This window comes from Neomonachus schauinslandi, chromosome 15 (genome assembly GCF_002201575.2).
Source record: "Neomonachus schauinslandi chromosome 15, ASM220157v2, whole genome shotgun sequence".
Taxonomy (NCBI): Eukaryota; Metazoa; Chordata; class Mammalia; order Carnivora; family Phocidae; genus Neomonachus; species Neomonachus schauinslandi.
The window spans coordinates 16,275,356-16,301,076 of record NC_058417.1 but is presented as its reverse complement, the minus strand read 5'-3'; the positions used below and the strand labels follow the sequence as shown (position 1 = coordinate 16,301,076).

At 40.9% G+C, this 25,721-nt stretch overlaps 1 protein-coding gene across 1 annotated transcript in view; it reads right to left on the bottom strand.

Moving 5' to 3' along the window:
* BLMH (bleomycin hydrolase) overlaps window positions 1–25,721 on the bottom strand; it is a 48,681-nt gene that overhangs the window by 7,908 nt on the left and 15,052 nt on the right. Inside the window, exons 7-11 of the mRNA XM_021703901.2 lie at window positions 14,928–15,083; window positions 13,867–14,025; window positions 13,680–13,747; window positions 12,314–12,431; window positions 9,386–9,455 (exon numbers count right to left, since the gene is read on the bottom strand). Coding sequence (XP_021559576.1) covers window positions 9,386–9,455; window positions 12,314–12,431; window positions 13,680–13,747; window positions 13,867–14,025; window positions 14,928–15,083 — 571 coding nt within the window. The remainder of the gene's footprint in view (window positions 1–9,385; window positions 9,456–12,313; window positions 12,432–13,679; window positions 13,748–13,866; window positions 14,026–14,927; window positions 15,084–25,721) is intronic.

Sequence of the window (25,721 nt, the reverse complement as noted above, 5' to 3'; positions counted from 1 at the left end):
ATAATGGATTACAAACACTATATATGGAGCGAGATTTACAACCTCAACTGTCCCAGCTTCAGTCGTCCTGTCTCCTCACTGCACCTAGCACTGGAAGGGCCCGGTACTGCTGCTGATGTGGTAGAACAGGGCAGCTGGGCTACCATTCTTTTCTAAAAGCCGCCCAAGCCCTTTTCCCTTGACCCATTTTCTGGTGGCTCCGCGGCAGCACTATTCACCCCCCAGTTCTCCCTGACGCCACGTAGTCCCCTGACTTCTCGCTAACCCCTCCCCTAGCAAAGCCTCAGTGTCCTCCTACTGCCTCCCCACTGATGGGGCCTCTCCAGTTCTTCCTCCTTCTCGGTCACCTGCCTTCTTGGAGAAATCGTCTCTTCTCTTGCCTTTCTGGGGCTACTTAACCTGTATCTTACAGTCTGAGGAGCACACCACGAATGCCACTTCTGCCCCGTCATAGCCCTCTTCAAGTCCCCTTCCTGTGTCCCTGGTGAATGCGTGTACATTCCTTGGAGGGTCCAACATTCATTCCACCACGGTCTGTGCACGGTTCCCTGCATCCCATCGATAAATGTGAGGTGAAGCTATTGCTAATGGCTTTTCCTCAGCACTAGGTTTATTCACCTCCGCAGCCTTCTCGCATGAAACTAAGCCCGCCTGACGAGCCATCCATCCGGTAAGCTGGTGAGGTAGCGCAGTGCTCACACTACGATCCTGAATTCTTCAAGGTCTGAAACTGGAGGTGTGGGCAAGTTAAACAGCCCTCCTCTAGAAGGGAACTTAGTTTAAGGGGCCTTCTTGTTCTGCCTTCATTTGTCCACAGGTAACAGTAACGACGGAACGATGACAGCTAATACTTTTGAGCACTCCTTATATGCCTGGCACGGTTCTCACAACAACCCTAGGAGGGAGGGACAATTATTACCCCTATTTTACAGATCAGAAATGTACAGCTTTGGAAGGTTAAATACCATGACCAAGGTCATACAGCCAACAGGTGGGAATGCCAGGACCCAGGCGGTCTGGCACCAGTGTGTCCCCTTTACCCTTCTCAAACCAATGCAAGTACACCTTGGAGACAATCAGGTGAAAACAGTAGATCCGCCCCACAGGAGAAAGCAAGCACATGCACAAAACTCCATGTGAGTGTGAGGAGATTTGTCCCTGAGACTGAGGCCTGGTCACAGGTCAAAAGGAGCTACGGTGCCATAGGTTGTCCCCTCTCACAAACGGCAGCCCTTTCCTAGTCACACACTTTGAGAGGGAAGCAGCAGTCAACCTGAGAGCGCACGCTTGCTCTGTTCCACTCATGCGCACTCTTTTTCAGCCCCAGTCACGCAGGCTTTTTGGTTAATAAAGATGGAGGACGAGAGGTCCCTCTGAAGGAACTCTGACACCCAGGTGATAACAGCAGCACCTTTCCATGAAAACCCCGAGGTGACATAAATTTGTATCTTGCCCCTTTCCAGAAAGTCAGAAACCTCTGCCTCTAGCTCATATAATTTTCTCTTATTTCAGTACATTCAGCTCAATATTGCCTATAATTTACATTATTTATGCTTGATACACAAAACCGAATCTCAAACAGATCTGCAAATAATACATTATCTTTTATAGGTAATAAACATTTTTAGGGAAGCTGTCTCTGTCAAAGAGCCTGGGTGGCTCAGTTGCTTAAGTGTCCCACTCTTGGTCATAATCTCGTGTCCTGGGATCGAGCCCCGTGATATGCTTGGGGAGTGTGCCTCAGAGTCTCTCCCTTTGCCCTTCCCCCAACTTGCATGTGTGCACTCTCTCTCTCAAATAATCTTTAAAAAAAAGAAAAAAAAAAAAGAAATCTGAATCCCAATTCTATCTCTGACACAGTGCAATCCAAGTAAGTGAAAACCTCTCAGTAAGTTTCAGTTTTTCACATACCACACGGGTATAATCACCCATGCTCATATCCTGAGTTACTCTACCTTGATGCCATGAGGAAAAATACAAATGCATCAGCAAAGTTTGAATTCTTATAAAGATGCTATGAACTATAATACTGAGTACCCCTGACAGAAATATGGAATACTCATTAAACTCTTCAGAGTTCTTATTAGAGATTATTTATTTATTTATTTGACAGAGAGAGAGACAGCAAGAGAGGGAACACAAGCAGGGGGGAGTGGAAGAGGGAGAAACAGACTCCCCGCTGAGCAAGGAGCCTGATGGGGGACTCGATCCCAGGACCCCGGGATCATGACCTGAGCCGAAGGCAGACGCTTAACGACTGAGCCACCCAGGCACTCCTAAACTCTTCAGAGTTCTGTGGCAGCATACAGTTTGAAACATGCTTTCATACATTATTTCATTTGATGGCTACAGACAAACTGTAGGACCGCATAAGGAAACAGAAATTATCCATGTTACTGATAGAGTAATTGAAACTATACAGAGCTAAATTACTGTCCAGGATCTATAATCAAAAAAGTAGTAACTGTCTCTCCTGGTTCCACAATATAACATTAGATGAAGGATATGATGACTTTTTTGCCTAGATATCCAAAATCATATGGAATAGTTTGGCTGGTAAGGTTAGTTTTCAGGAAGCAACAGAAGTCCAGATATAATCTGAATCAGCCACATAAATTTCTTTCCAGATTAATCTCTAATATGTCAAAGTCTCTTTGATGGAAATCAAGACTCTCTTTTAGGAGGAAGTCTAGAAATTTCACTAAAATTAAATCAGGAACAGAGAGGCTATTTGTAAGAAAAGATGAAGAATGTGGGTTAAAAACAATTTTAAATGTTGATGTATCTGAAAGGCACAAAAGCAATTTGAAAAATGAAAAATCTTGGTTCAAAATAAAAACTAGGAGAGACAAAAATTTTCAAAGAAATGTTTTCTGGGGCACCTGGCTGGCTCAGTTGGTACAGCATGCAACTCTTGATCTTGGGGTTGTGAGTTCAAGCCCCACCTTGGGTGTAGAGATTACTTAAAAAAATAAAATCTTAAAAAAAAAAAAAATATTTTCTTTCAGTGACCACTGCAGATTTAGAAAATAATATTCTCCCTACCCTCACTTTAAGGTTGTATTATTTAGCATATTAAGAAACTAGACTTAATGGACATGAAGAACTCTGTCACGATAATTCCATGTTCAGAGCTGTGCTATATCAGACTTTAAAACTAGAATATATCTCATGATTAAGTGAACCAAGCATAAAGAAGTTCCATAATAAAAATGGTTCATTAGGAAGACCATCCAAGAATTCAATTTATTGATTCTCAGAAACACTTTGTTATATGCATGCCAGAATTTGATAATTATTGAAGTTGGGTGATGGGCACAGGGGAGTTCCTTAATACTATTCTGTTTACTTCACAGATGCTTGAAATTATCCATGATAAAAAGTTAAGGAAAAAAACCCCCAACATATTATAAAGCAGCATGGACACAATAATTGTGGGAAATAATAGGTGGCTAGAGTTTTTTACTTGCCCAACTCACAATGTGCTATATTTGAACATAAACCCTCACCAGGTACCCCATCCCTCCCTCCTTCTTCAGATTCCCAGCCATAGGGCGTCTGGGTGGCTCAGTCGTTAAGTGTCTGCCTTCGGCTCAGGTCATGATCCCAGGGTCCTGGGATCGAGTCCCACATCGGGCTCCCTGCTCGGCAGGAAGCCTGCTTCTCGCTCTCCCACTCCCCCAGCTTGTGTTCCTGCTCTCGCTATCTCTCTCTCTGTCAAATAAATAAATAAAATCTTAAAAAAAAAAAAAAAAGATTCCCAGCCATAAATGGTGCTCCATGAGCCCCTTCTCCTGGCATGGGACATGTATGAGGTTTCTAGACCCTTTATAGTTTTATATGTTCCCTCCACCACTAGTTTCTGATCACCAAAGATCATGAACTGGTCTGTTATTCCTATGAGTGGAGTAGATGCTACTAGACAGAGAAGCTGAGAGGAAGCAGAGTTTCGTGGTTAAGAAAATAGGCTCTAGTGTCACTGTCTGAATTATAATTCTGGCTCAATCACTTATTAGCTAGATGACCTACAGGTTATCTTGGCTTAAAGAGTATGCTCTTTTCAGGTGAATTTCTAAGAGAGACGCACTAAAGGTAATTTCCTCTATTTTAAATTCTTAAATGTTTTACAAACTATTTTACTCTAATAAGCCTACCAACTTTTCAAAATGAAAGACAATGGAACAAGTCCCAAGGTCTGTTCCGTCCTCCAGTTGTGAAATCCACTTTTTTTTTTTTTAAAGATTTTATTTATTTGACAGAGAGAGAGAGAGCACAAGTAGGCAGAGCGGCAGGTGGGGGCGGGGGAGGGGAGCAGGCTCTCTGCTGAGCAGGGAGCCCGATGCGGGGCTCAATCCCAGGACCCCGGGATCATGACCTGAGCCGAAGGCAGCCACTTAACCGACTGAGCCACCCAGGTGCCCTATCCACCTTTTTTTTTTTTTTTTAAGATTTTTATTTTTTTTAAGTAATCTCTACATCTAATGTGGGGCTTGAACTCAATGTGCTATATTTGAACATAAACCTTCAAATGATCAAGAGTCAGAGCTCTATTGACTGAGCCAGGCAGGCACCCCTCCATTTCTGATATGATCCATAAACGTACAAAATGCACAGCCAAGGGGCGCCTGGGTGGCTCAGTCGTTGAGCGTCTGCCTTCGGCTCAGGTCATAATCCCAAGGTCCTGGGATCGAGCCCCGCACCGGGCTCCCTGCTCAGCTGGAAGCCTGCTTCTCCCTCTCCCACTCCCCCTGCTTGTGTTCCCTCTCTGACTATGTCTCTCTCTGTCAAATAAATAAAATCTTTAAAAAAAAAAAAAATGCACAGCCAAGTATTTTAAGAAGCAGGTGAAGAAAGAAAGCCATGTTGCTAATACAGCATGTTAGATATGTATCCACTTTTCAGTCCAGCTAAGAATACTGGAATTCACCAATAGGAAGTAACCCACTGGGCCCAGTAAGACAAGAATTAATTCCTCCTTTTATGTCTCTTGGGGTCAGAAGGTACTTTTGTCCATTTTGGTAAACAGGTTATTCGATTTACTTAGCTCTGTGTAAGAAAGGCCATGAACATGACCAATGGGGAAGACCAAAGGCAGGCCTGGGCAGAGGGCAAGGGCAGCATGCGTGTTTGTATCTGCTGTGTTTATATCTAGCTTGTATCATCAACACTGCTTTTTCAGAAACCATCAATCTTAACAGGCAGAAATCCCAAAGAGAATAGTAACAAACTGTTAACAATGTTATCTACAGAAACAAAACCCTAGCACTGCTGTTTAAGACTGTTTTGTCTCCCGAGAGAGCACAAACACGTTCTGCCTCACACACGCTGGCCAGTGCTCACCAGGCTGACAGACAGGAGGGCCTCACTGGGGTGAAGACCTATCGTCAGCATAATAACATACTACACATACTCAGGTCAGGCCAAGTGTGCTAATTAAGTTAGATCTTTCCTTCTTTCCCGTTAAGTAAAAAGGAACATTGCTAAGGGGCGCCTGGATGGCTCAGTCAGTTAAGCGTACATCTCTTGATTTTGGCTCAGGTCATGATCTCAGGGTCGTGAGACAGAGCCCCAAGCCCCACGTCGGGCTCCGTGCTGGACGTGGAGCCTGCTTAAGATTCTTTCTCCCTTTCCCTTTGCCCCCCCCCAATATTACTAAGAAATACATGAAAATAATTTATTTTGGCTTTAAATGAACTATTCCCTACCCCCACTCAGCTCATATCTTTTAGTTCTCTACTGAAATGCTTTGCTCAGTTATTCAAGAACAACAAAAAAGTTAGTTTAACCTTAACTAGATAGCTGAAGATTTCACCAAGGATTACAGGCAGATCACAGGAATCAAGACCTCAGCTCTCTCAGCATAATGGAATTAGTAAGTCAGCAAAAACAAAACTTTTAAAGAGGTACAGTTGAATGGGAAAAAAAAATAACAAAGTGCTCCAGAATCCTCTTTAAGAGTAGGTATTTAGGGGTGAGCCTTGGTGGCGCAGCTGGTTAAGCTTCCAACTCTTGGTCTCAGCTGGGGTTGTGATCTTGGGGTTGTGGGACTGAGCCCCACGTCAGCTCTGTGCGTGGCATGGAGTCTGCTTGGGATTCTCTCTCCCTCTCCCTCTGCCCTTCCTCTCTGCTCTCTCGAGGTCTCTCGTTCTCTCTCTCTCTCAAATAAATAAATAAATCTAAAAAAATAAAAGAGTAGGTATTTAGGTTCAAAGTAATAAAGACAATAACTCACACTACACAAAACAGAGCATTTGCCAGACTTAACATGCGTTAAGTGGATATCACCACGTAGTGTAAACCCTGATAGCTGTTTTTCTTTCTTTTTTGTAATGCAAGTGCCCGACTTAAGCTTTGATTGCCAAGGCATCGGGGCAAAGATGGCTAACTCAAATAAACACATCGCCAGCCACAGGACTAGATAAAGAGCCAGGCCACCTCCCCCCACTGAGGCTCCTTTGTTTTAGAGATCCTAGTTGATTCTGATAACTGACCATTTAGGCCACTTGCTTCTTCTCTTCCCACACTTTAAGCTCCTGCTCTTATGTTTTAAATTCACCAATAAACAGTGAGCCTGCGAAACCCTAGTCTTCCACCCTCAACCCGCTTTAAAGCAGAACTCCAGGCACGTGCATGCTCTCTGTCTACCCGCAACCTCGATGTGTGGCCCCAGGTGAACTGTGTAATTTCCAGATTCTGTAAGCAATAAATCTTTATTTTTTCAAAGTTTCCTGGTTATTGCTGAAGGGCATTTTGCAATCAGAATAAAAACCACAAGGGATGGTCAAGCCACAACACTGGTTATTGACAGGCCAACAAAAACAACAAAAAACACACTACTAATCTACAAACCGAGTGACTGTTACAGATGGAAAAATATCACGGAAGCAAGCCAACAGATCCAGGCTCATCTAAACCATAACTGTAGTCCTTTTCCTAAACACTAACCATTATGATAACAAACCCAATTACAGGGACCAAATTAGACCAAAAATGAAACAGAAGGTACAGAGGTTCATCTGAAACAATCTCTTAGGTTTTAAAATGTTACAAATATCAAATCCTTCCAATTCAAGACAAGTTATTCCTTTGCACCCATTTCTTAACTACTACCAATTTGCAGATGTAACTAAATCATGAGTTATCTTGATTTTTCCTCTAAGTTTGTTAAGGTTTCTACCCTTCTCCACCTAATCCCAATGTATATTTGTCTTAAAATAAAATTCATCATATAAGGAATCACCAATTTCAAGATATACTGCACTTTAATTCATAATAGTTAATTTAACAAGCAGCCCATAACCACAGAACAATTGCAGAAATCACAGAAGGGGCACACCCAACTGATGATGAAAGAAATGCACTAACAGTGCTTGTATTTGTTTACAAACAACGAGCTGCCGAGTTTCATGGCAGATCCCAGGGATGGTCAGCCAAAATCCACCAAGGATCACATTATGGGGAGATGGAAAGACTTAGAACAACAAATCAAATGGCATCCAGGTTTTGGCTTGTGCTGCTGAATCACAGCATACTCAAGTCAAGTTCAAAACAGAGGTTAATAGACTCTTCTAAGACAGTAGTTTTCAAATATAAATGACATCAGCTCACCTCCAAACCTGCACCCCCCCCCCAACCTCTTACCCTTGGAAATCCTAGGGCTGACAAACACAGCTGGGAAATCACTATCTAAACGGGCAACAGGCAAAGAGTTGCTAAGATCTCTATTTTCTTTTCCTTATTTAGTAAGGACATTTCTGGCTGATCCTTGGTTGGTGGGATGTGTGCTGAAGTTTGATTCCAAATGTTTGGGTATCTCTCACAGGATTCCCTCCCTACTTCTTCTCAGTCTTCTAGCTAGTCTAGTAAGCTGTGGTTATTGCATTTTTCCTAGCCAAAATCCACTGGCTAAATGTTAAGAATATGGACTCTGGTAAGGAGCTACTACAAAATACCACAAACACACATGCATGTACATGCTCTCTCGCCCAATACTCCATGGTGGTTGCCTCTTTGGGTTTGAAATCCTAAAAACTGGGGCGCCTGGGTGGCTCAGTCGTTAAGCATCTGCCTTCGGCTCAGGTCATGATCCCAGGGTCCTGGGATCGAGCCCCGCATTAGGCTCCCTGCTCTGCGGGAAGCCTGCTTCTCCCTCTCCCACTCCCCCTGCTTGTGTTCCCTCTTTCGCTGTGTCTCTCTCTGTCAAATAAATAAATAAAATATTAAAAAAAAAAAGAAACCCTAAAAATTAAGGCATTAAAACACCTCAGGGGCACCTGGATGGCTCAGTCGCTTAAGCGTCTATCTTCGGCTCAGGTCATGATCCTAGAGTCCTGAGATCCAGCCCCACATCAAGTTCCCTGCTCAGCGGGGAACCTGCTTCTCCCTCTTCCCCCCCCCCCAACTCCTTCTCTCTCTCTCTCTCTCAAATAAATAAAATCTTAAAAAACACCTTAAAAGGGTTTCATCTACTATGAAAAGTTGTCTTTAAAAAGTATGGTCTCAAAAATTTGCAAGAATATGGGGTGCCTGGGTCGCTCAGTTGGTTAAGCATTTGCCTTCAGCTCAGGTCATGATCCCAGGGTCCTGGGATGGAGCTCCGTGTTGGGTTCCCTGCTCAGTGGGGAGCCTGCTTCTCCTGCTTCCTCTGCCTCCTCCCCCCTGCTCCTGTGCGTGCACGTGTGTGCTCTCTCTCTCCACCTCAAATAAATAAAATCTTTAAAAAAAATTTGCAAGAATATACCCTAAACTGTTAATCGATGGTGATCTCTGGGTGATAGGATTACCTTAAATTTTTATATTCTTCATTTTGCTTATATATATATTTTCTACTTTTCTATAACTCATATATTACCTGTTAGCTTTTAGCCCAATGTTTTGATATGTCAGAAGAGAACAGTTCTAAACGGTAACCAGAGCATTCCTCTGCTCTTTGGACTTCACAACTTCTAAGGAGACTCCAATAAATGGCTAAAGTTTCTTGCCAATCTCATTCTCCCCCTCGGAAGGTTCTGACTTTCTAGAGAATTAGTGCAGTACATGAAAATCCACCAAATGCTATATAGCAAGCATCCTGGCAAAGGAAACTCAACTTTCTCATTGGTCAAGTGGTTCTGGTACAAAGAGGTCTAGTAGGGTCAACATGGTTTGGAATGAATGCCAGCATATACTGGTCTCAGAATTAACTGTGGGTTCAGGCACAACATGCTAGCCATAGGGATCATGGAGGCAAAAGAGATCCTCAGATTTTCTGTAGAATAGTCTAGCTAATGGACTAATTACTGAAACATGCTACACACTAGGGCAGCTTTTTACCCATATCTCTTAGGAGGCAGAGAGTAGCGCAGACTCTAGTCACCCTGAGTTAGCATTACCAGACTAAGCTCACCTTTGTGGCCGTGATCTTCACCCCATGAATTCTCCACTCTCCATTTCACAAATGTACCATCCTGATCATCCTGCAAAAGAGTGGAGAACAATGTATAGTCTGAAACAGATCCCTCCTGCTGAGGTGTCATGTAATTTTAGCTCTTCTTCAGCCACTCAGAAGAAACAGTCTTCTCTATACAGCCATGATATACATGATCAGGGCCATATATTCTCTACTATAACTAAAGGGATACTCTAGTAGAAGTGAGGTTTAACTCTCTTGGGAGTAAAAATGCAATACATGTAACAAAACAACAAATACTATTTTCTCCTTTACATTATATTCTACACCAAAAATAAGCATATTAAATTGCTACTTGGCTGGCAATATGAAATATTAAATTACTAAAAGTGGTGAACACCATCTGAAACCAGGGACCCTTGCTTTTAATCAATCAATATTCTCTGTAAAGGCTTCCCACTGTATTCATTTTAGAAATGACTCTAAGACCTAGTCAGAGTTTTAAAAAGAAAACAAACACATTCTCATCATACTGCCTAATTTTCTACTTAGTGGAACCAAGTAATGATACTCTCCAAATGTGCGCTTTTACTGATTCAGTTACACAAATACTGAATTTAATACAATAGAGACTGAATGGCAAAGCCAAAGTAAAAAGACTACTTTCGTAAAACAAAAGCCAGACAGTTCTACTGTTCTCCCTCTTTTATCTTCATTAATAAAATGAACTCAATTATAATCTTCTTAAAGGGACAATGACACTTAATGATAACCTTCATTCATAACCTTTACTACAGTAACACAGAGAAGGACAAGAGGAAGGCTCCATTTGGGAAGACTTTTATCTTTTACATTTACCCAGGGCATTTGCTGATGTCAAAACAACTCAAATCTTTGAGAAGAGAGCTGGCTCCTAATGATTTCATCTGTCAACTCCTACTTGCATATAACTGCATGAGTCTCATCTACATGGGATCTGATTTTTCTCTTGGCAGTTTTCTTAGATCTCAGTAATTTTCAGTCTCAGAAATAGCCAACAATCAAATCAACAAGTTTCAAACATCCTTATCTGTATTACCTCTTAATTTGGGCCCCAGGTACCTTCAAAACCACATAATTAAACTATACATTCTGGAGTTAGCCTATCAGATGTCTGTTTTGGCTTTCTACTCCCCCCATTGTAGTACATTTTTACTTTCCTTTTAAATATACTGTTAGAATCTATACCACCTAAGGTCATTTACTATACTGAGCCTGCCAATGTTTCCTCTCCTTGGCCAATGAATTTCTGCATGACCTAGACAGAGCTGTTCTCTGTGTCATCTATAATATGGAATTATACCTGGACCTCCATCATAGGGATTCCAAGAAATCAGCAACCAATAAAGGATATCCCAGAATATAGCTACTAGCATTTATCTTTGCATAATCATTCAAACTTAATACAAATTAGTATGGTAGTCAAAAACCCAACCTGGAGGGAAGAGAGAGATTTCAATATAGAATTCCAGTTATGATAATATAAATTCTGCTTTATACTATTAGCATATAAAGTAGCTCCATTTCCCTGAGGAAAACAATGGCATGTTTATAAGCCATACCAGTCAAAGAATGGAAGTTCCAGAGAAAATGACACAGTGTGTATGATTTTTATTTCTGAAAATTAGGAATGTAACAGAGATGGAAAATGATAAAAAAAAACTGAACATCTCCTGGCAATTACAGGTTTTTCATTTATTTTTGTTTTTTAATAATTCTCCAAATAATTTAAAAGTTTAACTTTAATTTAAGGAGCTTTTGTTAAAATCCAATACAGCAGGTGCAAACATATAAATATAAATAAATATAAAAATATAAAATATAGGGGCGCCTGGGTGGCTCAGTCAGTTAAGTGACTGCCTTCGGCTCAGGTCATGATCCTGGAGTCCCGGGATCGAGTCCCGCATCGGGCTCCCTGCTCGGCAGGGAGTCTGCTTCTCCCTCTGACCCTCCCCCCCCATGTGCTCTCTCTCTCTCGTTCTCTCTGTCTCAAATTAAAAAATATATATATATATGTATATAAAATATAAACCAGTTAGTATTTTATTCTAAGTATTCTAGTATTTTCTTTACTTTAGTATTTTGTTCCTTTTTTTAATAGTATTTTATGAAAAATGCCTTCTAACACTTTGCTTGTCAAGGTAGTTATTCTGTGACTTTCTTTCCAGTAATTAGACTAGAAAACGAACATTTTTTTTTTTCTTGGTAGTGGTAAAGAATTAAAGTAGTTTTAAATTTTTTTTCCCTTTGATCCGTGAGCACAGGAATGAAATATACACTCTACAGCCTAGAAATGGGGAAGCTTATTTGTGAAAGATAAAATTTCAGTTATTGTTTCCAACAGTAGGTTCTAGAAACAGTGATATTACTATTCAGAGTATTTCATAGGAAATTCTAAATACTTTATATCCAATTTCCTGAATAGCTCTGTATAAATCCAGCAATGGGCAAGGAGTCCATAGATTACTGTTACTGACATTTTACTGCAGAAGAATCTGAATGATAAATGAAAAGAAGGTAAGTCTGAAAATATAAGTCATCAAGATATGAACACTTTCACAGCATATTTTAATTCCTTATACATAGAAGTTATCTTCTCCCCCAGGTTCTCTTGCTGACCTCTCTTCACATCAAGAACTTCCAAAGTCACAGCAGAGCTGTTACTTCCTTACTCCCTTTCGACCCAAATTCTGTTCCTCATGGAAAATTCCTATTTTTATTACCTCTGAGCATGCAGCCAAACCCCAAGTGACGCAAGTACAGTGTCTTGCTTGGAAGCTAACTTTTAACAGAAATCACATGAATGAAGCTCTGTTAGATAACAGTCTACAGGAGAATGTAGGTCCATCTGTGCAAACACTGAAGTAAGCATGCTGAGGGTCATACCTTCTCTGAGACAGCAGTGAAGGTCATGGCGTGGGTCATAAGTGACTCACCAAAAGTCAACCTCTCAGCTTTATTCATGTTCTTCAAGGAGACACCAAACACTAACTCATGATCATAGCTGTAAAAAGAATGGTAGTAAAGAATAAAGACAGTACAATCAAGGGGGAAAACTGGCTTCTGGTTGTAAAAGGAACATAAAAGAAACTGAAGGAGCTCCACAGTTCCAAATAAATATGGGCTGTAGCTCCTCAGAGAATATGGTGCACATGCAGAATTTGGTCTCTCAATGGGATTTCTTTCTCTATGTGCTACAAGCGTACTGAGGAAAATATGAAGTAATTAAACAAATTCCCCATCTCAAAGGCTGACAAGATGAGTTTGTATTGGTTATTTTGGCAAGAAAACCTTAAAAAAAATCTTTTGAAGTAAGTTCTTCAAAAAATGATCTCTTCTGGGGCGCTTGGGTGGCTCAGCTGGTTAAGCGTCAACCCTTGATTTTGGCTCAGGTCATGATCTCAGGGTCGTGAGATGGAACCCCAAGCCCTGCATCAGGCTGGTGCTCGGTATGGAGACTGCGTAAGATTCTTTCTCTCCTTCTGCCCATCCCTATCCCTCCCTCTCAAAAAAAAAGTCTCTCCTGAGCTGAACCACCCAGTTCAGAAACACCCAGTTTCTGAACTCATTTAGACCACTACTGATAGTGAAATTTAAATAGTGTCAAAAATATTGGAGAATATTGTCAAAGTTAAAAAAATTCATGAATTCTCTCTTTCAGCAGATTTCTCTGTTCTTAATTATTTACTCAACTTCTTGTAGGTAACGGTAAGAAACCGTAAAGGGGTTTATTTTAACAGTCAAGGAATTTTGTATGGTTTAGTTAGCAAATGAACCTTCACTGCCATAAACAACCAGGAGGCATGCTTTAAAGTATGCATACAAATTAGTCCTAGTAGTCACAAAGACAAAATACATAAGGCATCAAAGTAAGAGTAGTAGTTAAGAAGGATGAAATAGCAAACAAGAAGTCTGGAAAACCTTTCATTACATCTCAAATGTATTGAGCAGATTTATACAGTAATCAATTTTTTTTTTAAAGGGTTTTTCTCATATAAGATGGCTTTTTAGGAACATGCAACAACTTCAACTTAAATATGAAGTATGATCTTGACTTCCCAGGTTACAGCGTATACGTTATGTGGAGTTTATGCTATGAGTCCTCAAACTCTACAAGATGGAAAGAGAGAGACCCACCCTCAGGCCAACCTTAATCTTCGGGTGAACCTCAGCTAAGTCATTTCGTACCAAGAGTGCACTCCAACAACAACAGCCCACAGATGATTTTCTATTTTAAATTTCTTGTACTCACACATTCATGTCACTGAGGCCTAGCTTGCCACTGAAGTGTTTTCCAACATCACAGCCAAACCACACAGCCTAGAAATAGAGGAAAGAGGAAAAAAGAAAGTCAACATAAATCCTGTCTTCCTCTTACACCAAACAAGTGGAGAAGAGGTTTTTAACCCCAATGGGGAAGACACAGAAACGTTACCAACCTCTCCATCCTTGATGGAGGCGGCGACCATCTTTTTCAAGAAGTCAATGGGCTGGTTGTTATATAGAGTTTTTCTCCCGCCAACCATATTGCTTAAGTAGTCCACTGTGTAAACTCTGTTGTACTTGTGCTGTGGCCGAGGGTCATTCACTAAACAAATCTATTGAGATTAATAACATGTTGATTAGAACATAAAACCAGGAACCTCAAACAAGGCTTCACCTCTCCTCTAAATTCATATGTGGGCATTAAACTCATCACTTCTGCCTACAAGAAAAAAACATTACAAATACCTTGCTAAATAACAAAAAAACAAAAGATGGCAAAGTCATGTGAAGAGAAATTCTTGCATAATCTAGTTAGTGCAAGGAACACACTTTGGGAGCTGCATCTACTTCTTTTTCCTACTGGCAAGAACTGCCCCCAAACTAATTCTGAATTAGTTGCATGCACTGAATAAGGCAAGATGGAGATCCCATCACTCCAAGACTCCTGTTCTCAAGTTATAAGACAGGCTCAATTCCTGGCAACACAGCAATCAAGCTGAGATTCCACTCCTAAAACAAAGCCACTTGCTTTTAAGAGGGTCAAAATGCCAAGGAAGTAAGTGGTTCTGGTCATCTTGCTAGATTGGTGGAGAAGACTTGAAGAGAGCAGGAAAAACTAGGATGGGACAGTGCTCCTTTCCATGTGAAAGTCCCCAGTGAGGCCCATGGTACAGAGATGCTCTGAACTCACGGTGAGAAACACCTAATCTCCTTTTCTTGTCTTGCACCTGAGATTGATTCTGGGCCCAAATCAGGGAAGTGTGTGGGAATTAAACTGACTGCTGGCCTATAGTCAGAAGTTTCCGAAGAGGAGCACTGGGGAAAGGTGACCGATCCTCAGATGACCGACTATATCATTAGGTACATAAAATACCTCAAGAGGAAAGGAGAAAATAGTTTGTTTAGTGTCCAGTTTGATGACCATGCATGTTAGCTCAAGAATCTTAGACCCTTCCTTGTAGACAACAGGTATTTGAAAGTAAATAGCCAGTGGCTGCCAGTGCCAGTCTCCAACCTTATTTTCCATATTGAAGAGTGGCTTGACATGTTCCCTGTAAAACTCCAACGGTGTTATGGGGCCAATCTTCTGATAATTTTTATCTTTGTCTCGATACTCCCAGGTGAATGTCTCTGGTGGATTACCCAAACAAATGCACACCACTCGGAATATCTGGAAGAAAGAAGGGGGACAAATGAGCAATGGCTAGGGAAAAGTGTTATTTTTTACCTCTTCGTTTTCCTCAAGCTTGGGAAACACTAGGAATCAGCAGCTAATTCAGGCCAGAAGTTTCACAGGAAATCTAACATTGCTCCAAAAATTTGAAGGCTGATGTCCAGGATTTGATCAGTTGACTTGTGAGTTCATGACCATTCTGAACAATACAATTCTGAAATGTCAATATTTAGTACTTAGTATTTGCCCTGCAAATTAAACTTCTTTAGCCAAGAAACCACTCACCACTGATACCCAACAAGACCTGGGTTGCTGCTCTGCTGATTATATTTCAAGTGACAAATAACGGGGCACATTATAAATGGATTTCCTTCCCTTTAGGCATCTAGGTTTTCCTTTGATTGTGACAGGGGTCTCCACTCATAGAAAAGACATTAACTTTTCAGTTGGAGCTTGGGTGACAATGCCTATTAGAAGTATTATTAGAACAAGAATAACTTCTAGTGGAAGGTATCATGTTTTGGGTTATGAGACCCTACCATAGTTTCTAATAATGTCACACCTTCAAGTTAGCATCATTACAATCCAAAGATATATTTTGTATTGTTTTCATCTTATAAAAAGACAAAAATAGAAGCATAGGGAAACACCTTGCATAAGGTCACAGTATGGAAAAGCTTCCTCTGCTATATCAAATTTGCTATATCTTTTAAAAACATGACATGATGAGCCTATTCTTTCTCCACCCCATAGTACCCACTCTGATCCAATTTCATCACTCGATGCCTGCATTATTTGTATTACACATTTGTATACTCCATCACATTCCAGAGAAATGGATCTTGTATTTACTTAGTGTGCCTCTTTCATGCTAGATACTACGTGTCTGCTAGGTTCTCTTCATTCTCGTAACACTCACTCAAGGTATAATTTCCCTTCCCTTTTCTCCCCCCCAAGAGAGTGAGACAAAGAAATTAAGTAAGCTACTTAAGGTCACATAGCCAGTAAGTGCCAGAACCATGATCTGAACTAAGGTCATACATTGTTTAAAAAACAAAACAAGTACCGCTCTATGGGTGGGTACAGGGTTTAAGAAAAGGGAACATTTACTGAATGCCTACTCTGTTGTACTATAATTTTTGAATACCACATCTCTGAATCTTCTCAGCAAAAGTAGATGTTATTCCTATTTTATAGATAAGGAAACCAACATTTAAGGAAATAAGTAACTTGACTGAAGTCAGAAAATTAATAAATGACAGAATTAGCAGTTGAACTCATCTGATTTCAGGGCTGTTTCCATACCACCATGAATCAAGCATTTATCACTGTAACTTTCTGGGTTTCATATAACTTATCTCCTCCAAAAGACCATAAACTTCCTTTTTTTTTTTAACAATTTATTTATTTTTGCGACAGAAAGAGAGAATGAGCGGGGGGGAGGGGCAGAGGGAGAAGCAGACTCCCTGCTGAGCAGGGAGCCCGGATGTGGGGCTCGATCCCAGGACCCTGGGATCATGACCTGAGCCGAAGGCAGTCACTTAACCAACTGAGCCACCCAGGCGCCCTCTTTTTTTTTTTTTAAGATTTTATTTGTCAGAGAGAGAGAGAGAGCACAAGCAGGGGGAGCGGAAGGCAGAAGGAGAGGGAGAAGCAGGCTCCCTGCTGAGCAAGGAGCCCGATGAGGGACTCGATCCCAGGACCCTGGGGTCATGACCTGAGCTGAAGGCAGCCGCTTAACCGACTGAGCCTCTCAGGCACCTAAGACCATACACTTCTTAAGGCTAAGGACCAGGTCATGGATATTTTGTCTCTCCTATAGTACGCAGCACTATATCTGATCTAGATATAATAGCTGATCTGAACACTGTTCCATTCTCCACATCATTAGAGGATGAATCATTTTAGAAGCACGTTTCTTCAGTCACTTCCTTATTCGGGATTCCATAATGCTTCCCTATTACCTCCCACAACAAATCTAAACTCCAGAACCTGATTATTCTCACTTTTTTACTAAAACATATATTCAATAAGTATGTAAAGTGTATTAATCTGAAATATACAGCTCAACTTTTTGCATACATACATACCCATGTAACTACCACTTAGATTAATATACAGAATATTTCCAGGGCTCCAGAGGTTCCCTGGATCCTCTGCAATCAATAATCCACACCTCCCCCAAAGTAATTACCATTTTGACTTATATAACCATTGATTAATTCTGCCTGTTTTTTAACTTCATATAAATGGACTCATACAGCATATTCTCTTTTGTATCTCATTCTTCTGTTGACAAAATGCCTGTGCGATCCAGCCATAGTGCTGTGGGTATTACTAATTCATTCTTTATTGCTGTGTAGTATTCCACTGTGTAAACAGATTACAGTTTATCTACTCTCCTGGTGATGAGACATATAAGTTATTTGCAGTTTGGGGTTATTGTGAATAAAACTGCTATGGACATTTTTACCCACACAGTTCTCAAGGGGGCTGAGGAATTTACATACTTGTCAGTATGAGAGGGAAAAAAAGTAAGAAAATTTCAGTTGTACTGCGCATTCCTCCCAATACCTGACATTCTATTTTTAATTTGTCATTTTGTGGTTATGTAATTATATCTCACTGTGGTTTTAATGTGCCTTTCCCAGTTTTTAAAGGCTCCCTATAACTTTACCAAACCTATTTCCCATCATAGATCCCACACTCCAGTCAGGCTTGTCTGTGTCTCTCTTTACTGTCCACTGAATGCATTCAGCTCACTATCACCTTCATAATTTTGTTGTCTCCTCTGTTCCTGAGATCCCAATCCTACTCCCATACTTTACAGCTCAGTGCAGGATACCCCTCCCCTAGAAAGCTTTCACCAATTAATTATTCCAACTCACACTAACTGTTCCCTTCTCTGAACACTTCCGGCATAAGAATTTATCATTTGATTCCACAGAGCCGTTTATGTTTCTTTAAGGTCTCCCCCCACCCCCAACTAGATTTAATCAGTAGGGACAGTAACTAGGTCTTAGACATATCCCAACAAGCCCTAGAAGAACCACATTAAAAACAGTTTTCTTAAATCAAAAGTTCTTCTCCAGTGACTGGTGTGAAATTTGAATTTAGGAGTTCAAACTGGGCTTCTGCTCTCTTTAAAAACATTCTGATGGTTGAGGATTTACTCACAGGTATAGGCAATGTTTTCCTACACTCCAACATCCAGAACTTGGTGGTAGTTAAGTCAAACACACCAGCTCCAGTCCATTTCTGACAAACAGATCATGGATTCACACCTGCCACAAGCTGATTATACAAGTAAATCATCATCTATCAATTCCATTTATAATTAAGGACATCTCTCTCTTTTTCCTCTAGTTAAGGGAAGAACAATGGCTCCCAAAGTAACACTGTTATTTTCTCTTTTCATAGACTAGATACTTAGACTTTGGAAAATTCTCTATTAGGATGAAGTAATCTCTGAACTCTGTCCTTCTAAATTTTAAGGTGTACTAAATATGGGTAAGATTAGGGTAGCCAATCCTACCTATATTGCAGTCATTCTTGGAAGCAGTGAAGCTATTTTATTTTTAAAATAATGTCCTACTAATCCTAAAAGCAGGCAAAAGGGAAAGCTCAGAGGACAAAACAAAGCTACAACCTATAAGAAACACCGCTCTTTCCCCTCCTCTTCTTGGACCACCTACTCTGGAGAACTCTGTTGTCCTTAAACTAAGAGAACCCACATTCTTCCCTCACTTTATGGTCCTTTCCCTTCAGAAATATCTGCTCCTGCCTTTGTTTTAGAGAAATCACCAGATAATCTATGCTTCTCTCATCCCCATCTACCACTTTCACCCTGAAAGACCACTTAAAAAGCTTAGTTTTGGGTACTCCTGAGCTGTACCTGAGTGGTTGATTTCAGAAGCCAGAACTTTCTCCAGATTAACCTTGAGGGAAATTTATTAGCTACCCCAGTCCCTATCTGACTTCCTCACTCATCAGGGAACACACATGCGAGATCTCCTAATTCTAAGTCTGCGTTTGTATTTCATCAGCAAAAACTGAAATTGCTATATATTTACTTCTCTTCATTATCCCCACTGCATTCCAGGCCTCAAAAAGCCCTGGGACACACTGGAACCTGATACCACGGTTCAACCTTATGCTCTGAACCAAAGCTAGAAAGCAAAGAACAGGACCTGACTATGACATTAGGCCAATAATTCAGGATAAAGAGCTTAATTCATGGGTTATTATAGAAAACAGAGCATGATTCTACTATCTTAACAGAAGCAGATTAATCAACAGAAGAGGTAATGCTTGCCTTTCCTTTTGTTATGTTCTGTTTTCCAAGAGAGAATGTTCCTTTACTTGGATTTACTACAAGGGCCTGAACAGCTGGTCCTTAAACCACCACTCTCTTAATGCTGTATCATTCTTAGGTTGGTTTCTAACACCAAAGAGGCAGGGCATCCTATTAGCAACTGTAACTGAGCTACTCTAACCATGGATTAATGAGCTGTTTGGGATTCACATGGATTAGAGAATCATTTGTATTTGTTCAGCACCAAGGTCACAAATGGCAACCTTAGGAATCTGTCATCATGAGGAGGACATTGTCACTGGTAACTATGCTCAAGACAATGTCAATGAAAGTCTACATTTAGAACACGCTTAGACAAGGAAGGTTTTGTAAACTTAAATGATGGGCATTTTTTTTAAGTTTTTATTTTTTAATTTTTTTAGATTTTATTTATTCATTTGAGACACAGAGATACAGAGAGAGAGAGAGAAAGAGAGCATGAGCAGGGAGAGAGGCAGAGGCAGAGGGAGAGGGAGAAGCAGGCTCCCCGCTGAGCCAGGAGCCCGATGTGGGGCTCAGTGTGGGGCTTGATGTGGGGCTCGATCCCAAGACCCTGGGATCATGACCTGAGCCGAAGGCAGACGCTTAACGGCTGAGCCACCCAGGCGCCCCTTAAGTTTTTATTTTAATTCCAGTTAATATACAGTGTTATATTAGTTTCAGGTGTACAATATAGTGATCCAACACTTCCATACATTATTCTGTGCTCATCATGACAAATGCACGCCTTAATCCCCATCACCTATTTCACCCATCCCCCTCCTTTCTGGTAACCATCACATTGTTAAATGATGTGTACTACCAAATAGTATTTGTCACATGTGTATGGCCATATTGATCAGTGAGACCATTTTGATCAATTCTCAGTCAACCAAGGGTGGTTTATCCAGCTCTGCCAGGCAGTGGCCAATAAAAGGGAAAGGCTAGGGCCAGGCCCAGTGAAGATTATGACAACTAGGTGAATTTGTTTACTTTTAAACACATTTTAAATATAAATATAAATGTTTTACACTATAATTTACATAGTACCTTATTGTCCATTTGGCTCTATCTAAAGAAAAAATGTTAAATAATTTCTTCCTTTCTCTCCAAAAATGCATTAGTGGAAATTCATTTTTACTATCTAAATGGATTCTATGGTGAATCCTTTTGCAAGACAAATGCTTATGCCCTAATGCATATGTTTTATAAATCTGTATTTTTATTAAAGATGCCTATAAGGCGGGCGCCTGGGTGGCTCAGTTGATTAAGCGACTGCCTTCGGCTCAGGTCATGATCCTGGAGTCCCGGGATCGAGTCCCGCATCGGGCTCCCTGCTCGGCGGGGAGTCTGCTTCTCCCTCTGACCCTCCTCCCTCTCATGCTCTCTGTATCTCATTCTCTCTGTCTCAAATAAATAAATAAAATCTTTAAAAAAAAAAAAAAAAAAGATGCCTATAAGGCATGAATGAGGATAAGAGTGACATCTCTTTCTCTTGAATTTCAGTAAAACTATAATTTGAAACATGTTGTTTGTTTTATATTACTTGTTTACTGGGATTATAAATTATCCAAAGTCATTCACATTTAGGTCAGTGTGTAACACTCTGGAAAGAATATTTGGTTCCAAGCCAACTAACAATAGTTAAATGAACTCCAACTTCAAAAAAAAAAAACTTCCAAAGTATAATCTCCAGAAGCCCTGATACTATATCTTCTTGATAAGAGGCTCTGCTGTTCTAAAATAACATTCTCTGTTCTCGAAGATACAAAATTGACAAGAGAGCTTTGGACAGCCAAGTCTGCTCTCTGGTGGTCAACCTGGGAGTGTCACCTGCTTCTCGCAAGATGCACTTGGCATTCAGGACAAAAGAAAGATACCAGACATTGAACACAAGTCATTACACACAACTGAATAAAGTAAGGCTATAACCATATTACTCAGAATATAAGTACATATGAAAAACCACAATTAGTCCACGTGGGGAAATATATTTGTGACTTCAATTGAAATTATCCACTCCCCAACCCAGCACTTCTATCTTTCTCTCCTTTATTTTTCTCCATAGCACTTACCTTCTGACATATTATACTTTTTATATATTTTATTCATCTCTCTATTAGAAAGTAAACTATATGAAGGCAAGGATTCCTGTCTATATTGTTCACTGCTAAATCCCCAATGCCTAGCTAGACAGTACCAGGTATATGCATTAAAGAAATATTTACTGAATGAGATGACTCGTAACTGTGATTTTATATTAAACTTAGTATCGGAACCAACCTGACAAAAAGTGTTAAAACAGAGCCAAGGGAGTGGATTCAGGGAATATGGGCTTTCCAAAATGCTAGAAAGCCGAAGGCAGAGAGATCTATGTGTCAGTGACACCTGGGAACTATTCTGCTTTCCTCTAACCTCCCAACCCAATAATGATTTGACCCCGCTGATTCTGAATACAGTTTAAAAAAACAACGATAACAACAAAATATCCAGGAGAATCCAATGTTTGTAATTATTCCCTTAAATACAGATTGTTAGAGAATGTTGTCTTAAAATTGTGACATGAGCCAAATATAAGAGGGCAGTGGTATGCCAAAAATTGATCTTGGTGAAGGACTCACTGAGATCCTTCCCTTGTACACTCTGGGGAGTAAAGGGAAGCTCTGTTGCCATATGTCCCATCTATATCTGCCTCTTGTGGCCAGCTGGCTTCTATGGTTTCATATCCTTGGCTAATGAAAATTACGTTTAAACTAACCTCAAAATGTGGATTTGTGGACCAACCTGCAATGTATCAGAAAAGCTGCAGCTGGGGTCAGAAAGGCCCAAGTCCTATTTGCAGTTTATATCCATTTTGTATTTATTGCCTATATTATTACCTATTATATGGCCTGTAAGTAGGCAGAATGTAAATTATAAAGAAGGGTTCCACCTCTCAAGTCTAATTTTATGAAAAAAGGTCCATTATAATTGGTCTCTAAAAATACTGTACCCAGGGAGATCTGCTCATTTTCAATGATTTGCTGAAGTCTAACATGGTGAATAATCAATAAAGGGAATGGAAAAAGAAAAAAGGACACAGAAAACATGAGGCATGGAACGTGTGAATCTCAATTTTAAAGACAAATGATGTGGGACTGAGTCAATTCCCATATCCCTGGCTCAAGGGGAGACAGACATCAAGTGGGAGGAGGAAGGGAGGATGCAATGGTTGAGAGTCAGTCATGAATCCATACAAGGGTGAGAGCTTAAAGCTGCTACAGGCACACACGGAATGGGGGAAACCGTAGTAATGAGAAGGGTTAGAATGGAAAGGTGGTTCAAAGATAACCACCCAACTACTTGTAATGGAGCGAAACTGGCAGAGCCAAAAGACTTCAGTGCTTAGAACCACTACAGAAGTGACAGAATCTTGGAATCTTCATTTGTATTTACACCACTGGGTTGTTGAGACAGTGTACAATAAAGTCTAAAGCATTGCAGAAATATTAGTTGCTTCTGTTGTTACAAAAATGCACAGCTACAGTGCCCTTAAGAAATCATTTGCTCCAACTTACTGATCGAGGAATTAGGCTCAAAGGTAAAACGACCTATTGATCACAGAGTAGAAAGGCCATAGTATACAAAAGTGGTAAAAGAAAACAGCTGAACTTTGAAGAAAGTTCCATGTGGTGGGTAAATAAGCTAGTTTCAAGAGGGAAGGAGTAGGGACCTTGGTGACTGCGCATATGCAGAGAAGAGAAGACAGCTCTCTACTGCCTTCTAGTGGGGAGTGGAAGAAAGGCAACAATCTGTTAAAAACAAAAAGGGGCATCTGGGTGGCGCAGTTGGTTAAGCATCCAATTCTCGGTTTCAGCTCAGGTCGTGATCTCAGGACCCTGGGATCAAGCCCCGCATGGGGCTCTGCCTGCTTGAGACTCTCTCCCCCTCCCCCTCTGCCCCTCCCAGGCCCCCCTCTCTTTCTCTAAAATAAATAAATTAAAAAAAAATAAAGAACACCCACCTGTGCCTGCAAAAGCAGGCAGAGGAAACACTTTCTGGAGGCATTAAATTTATTTTCAGGCAGAGAAAGACATTAAAAAGTATACTTAAAAGGTATATGCCCTTCTGTGATGTTAAATGAGCTCATACAGAGAGCTGATAACTAATATTCAAGTGATGATTTTTTTTTAAAGATCTTATTCATTTGAGACACAGAGATACAGAGAGAGAGAGAGAGAGCATGAGCAGGGAGAGAGGCAGAGAGAGAGGGAGAGGGAGAGGCAGGCTCCCCATTGAGCCAGGAGCCCGATGCGGGGCTCGATCCCAGGACCCTGGGATCATGACCTGAGCCGAAGGCAGACACTTAACCATCTGAGCCACCCAGGCGCCCCGTCAAAAGATGATTTTGAGGCTACTTCTAGAGTGGTGTTTGAATCAAAGAAATGCAGACTTTCCAGCTCCACCCAGACCTGAATCAATCTGCATTTTCACAAGCTCTCTAGTGAACTGGTGAGCACATTAAAGTTTGAAAGCACTACTTCAGACCACATCTATTCTTTCCCTCCTCCAAAACCTTATTATTTATTATTTTTCTCATTTGCATTTGCTCGCCCTTTCCACACACTGGTTCCCTCACACTGCCCTAACTGCCAAAACACCTTCTCTCGTATCTGCAAGTCCTCCACCTCAAGGTACCATGACATCACCTGATGTCCCCTTCACCTCAGTGAGTCCTGAGAGCTTCACTTTGGAAATATATTCCAAAATGTATTTACTTCTCTCCATCCTCACCCTCACCACCCTGGTCCCAAACACGATAACCTTTACGTGACCAGAAGAGCCTCCTAACTAGTCTCCCTACTTTCTCTCTTTGTTTTACTATCTATTCTCAAAACACTCAAAGGGATTTTTTTTTTTTAACTGCCATGGTTACCTCATTTAGAATAAAATGCAAACTCATTACCCTGGCTTGCAGGACACATGTAAGCCAGTTCTCCTTTCCTCTAGGAGACCCATCCAACCACTCCCCCACCTTCTTTCCAAGCTCAAGCAACACTGCCTTCCTTTGTTCTTCAAAAATACCAAGCTTTCTCCCATCTTATGGCTTTTGCACTTACTGTCCGCTCTGTCTGGTATGCTCTGTATCCACATCTCTGCATGGCTGGTCTTCTTGTTACTCATGTCTCAGCTCAAATTTGATCTCAGAAAGGCCTTTCCTGACCACCTCATCAATCACCGTATTATCTGTTCTTCAAAGTACATATCATATTAGATAGTTTCTTGTTCATTTACTCGTGTATTGTCTGTCTCCCTCCACTAGTATGTAAAGTCCATGAGAGCAGGGACCATGTCTTGTCTTGGTCATCACCGTACTCCTAGAACTTAGAAATGCTTAATATTTAGTAGGTACTCCAATAATACTTGTGGAATTAATGAGTATCAACTTTTTTCCTTCTCTTCACTGCTAAGCTTCTTGAAACTGCCTTGCTTTTTTTGCCGTGGTCTGACTCCTCTCCATCTAGCTCCTTCCCTTCCCCTTTCTATTGACACTATTCTACACACCCCTATTCAGGAAATCAGCAGGCTTTTCTCCGTGCTTATATTCTCTGACCAGTCTGCAACATCTGACCCTGATGACCAGTGCCTACATCACAGCATAGTTCTGGCACTCACTTTTACGGAAATGGATATTTTCCAGAATTCTTTACTCAGATCTGTTCTATCCCCCTGTAGGGAGCAAGATGGAGTCATTCATGTCAAGCAGTGACTTACATCAAGCAGTGACATAAGCAGCCAAGGGTGTCGTAGCCAAAACCATTCCATAACTGGATCGCCAAATCCAGCACAGGCTGACACACAGAACTGATAGCAGAATCAGAGGAAGCCTGCAAAAGGCCCATGCCTGATTAACTCTGAAAATGGAGGATTTTTGCAGCAAACTGTCAGACCCTCCAGACGCTGACCCTTTCACATCTGACCAAATCAAAAAGGCAACTGCCATTGAGGCTCTGCCTGTTTTATCTCTGAACATAACAGATTCTCCACTGCTTGAACATAACAAGTAGCACGCCCAGAGGTGACCCTAACCAGGCCAAGGCCTCATCTCAACTGCGTGACCACCGACTGACTTCGCATTTGTTTACTCCTTACTCTTGTTGTACCTTGCTTGCTGTAAGACTTTGTATTGTGCTTTGCCTTGTGTGATGTGTATGAAGCCAAATTAAACATGCAGTGAAACGTCACTGAATTTGGAATCCTGAACCTACTTTACAATTATTTTAATCTTGCTTTATGATTGAATAAAGTTTACACTGTGGAAA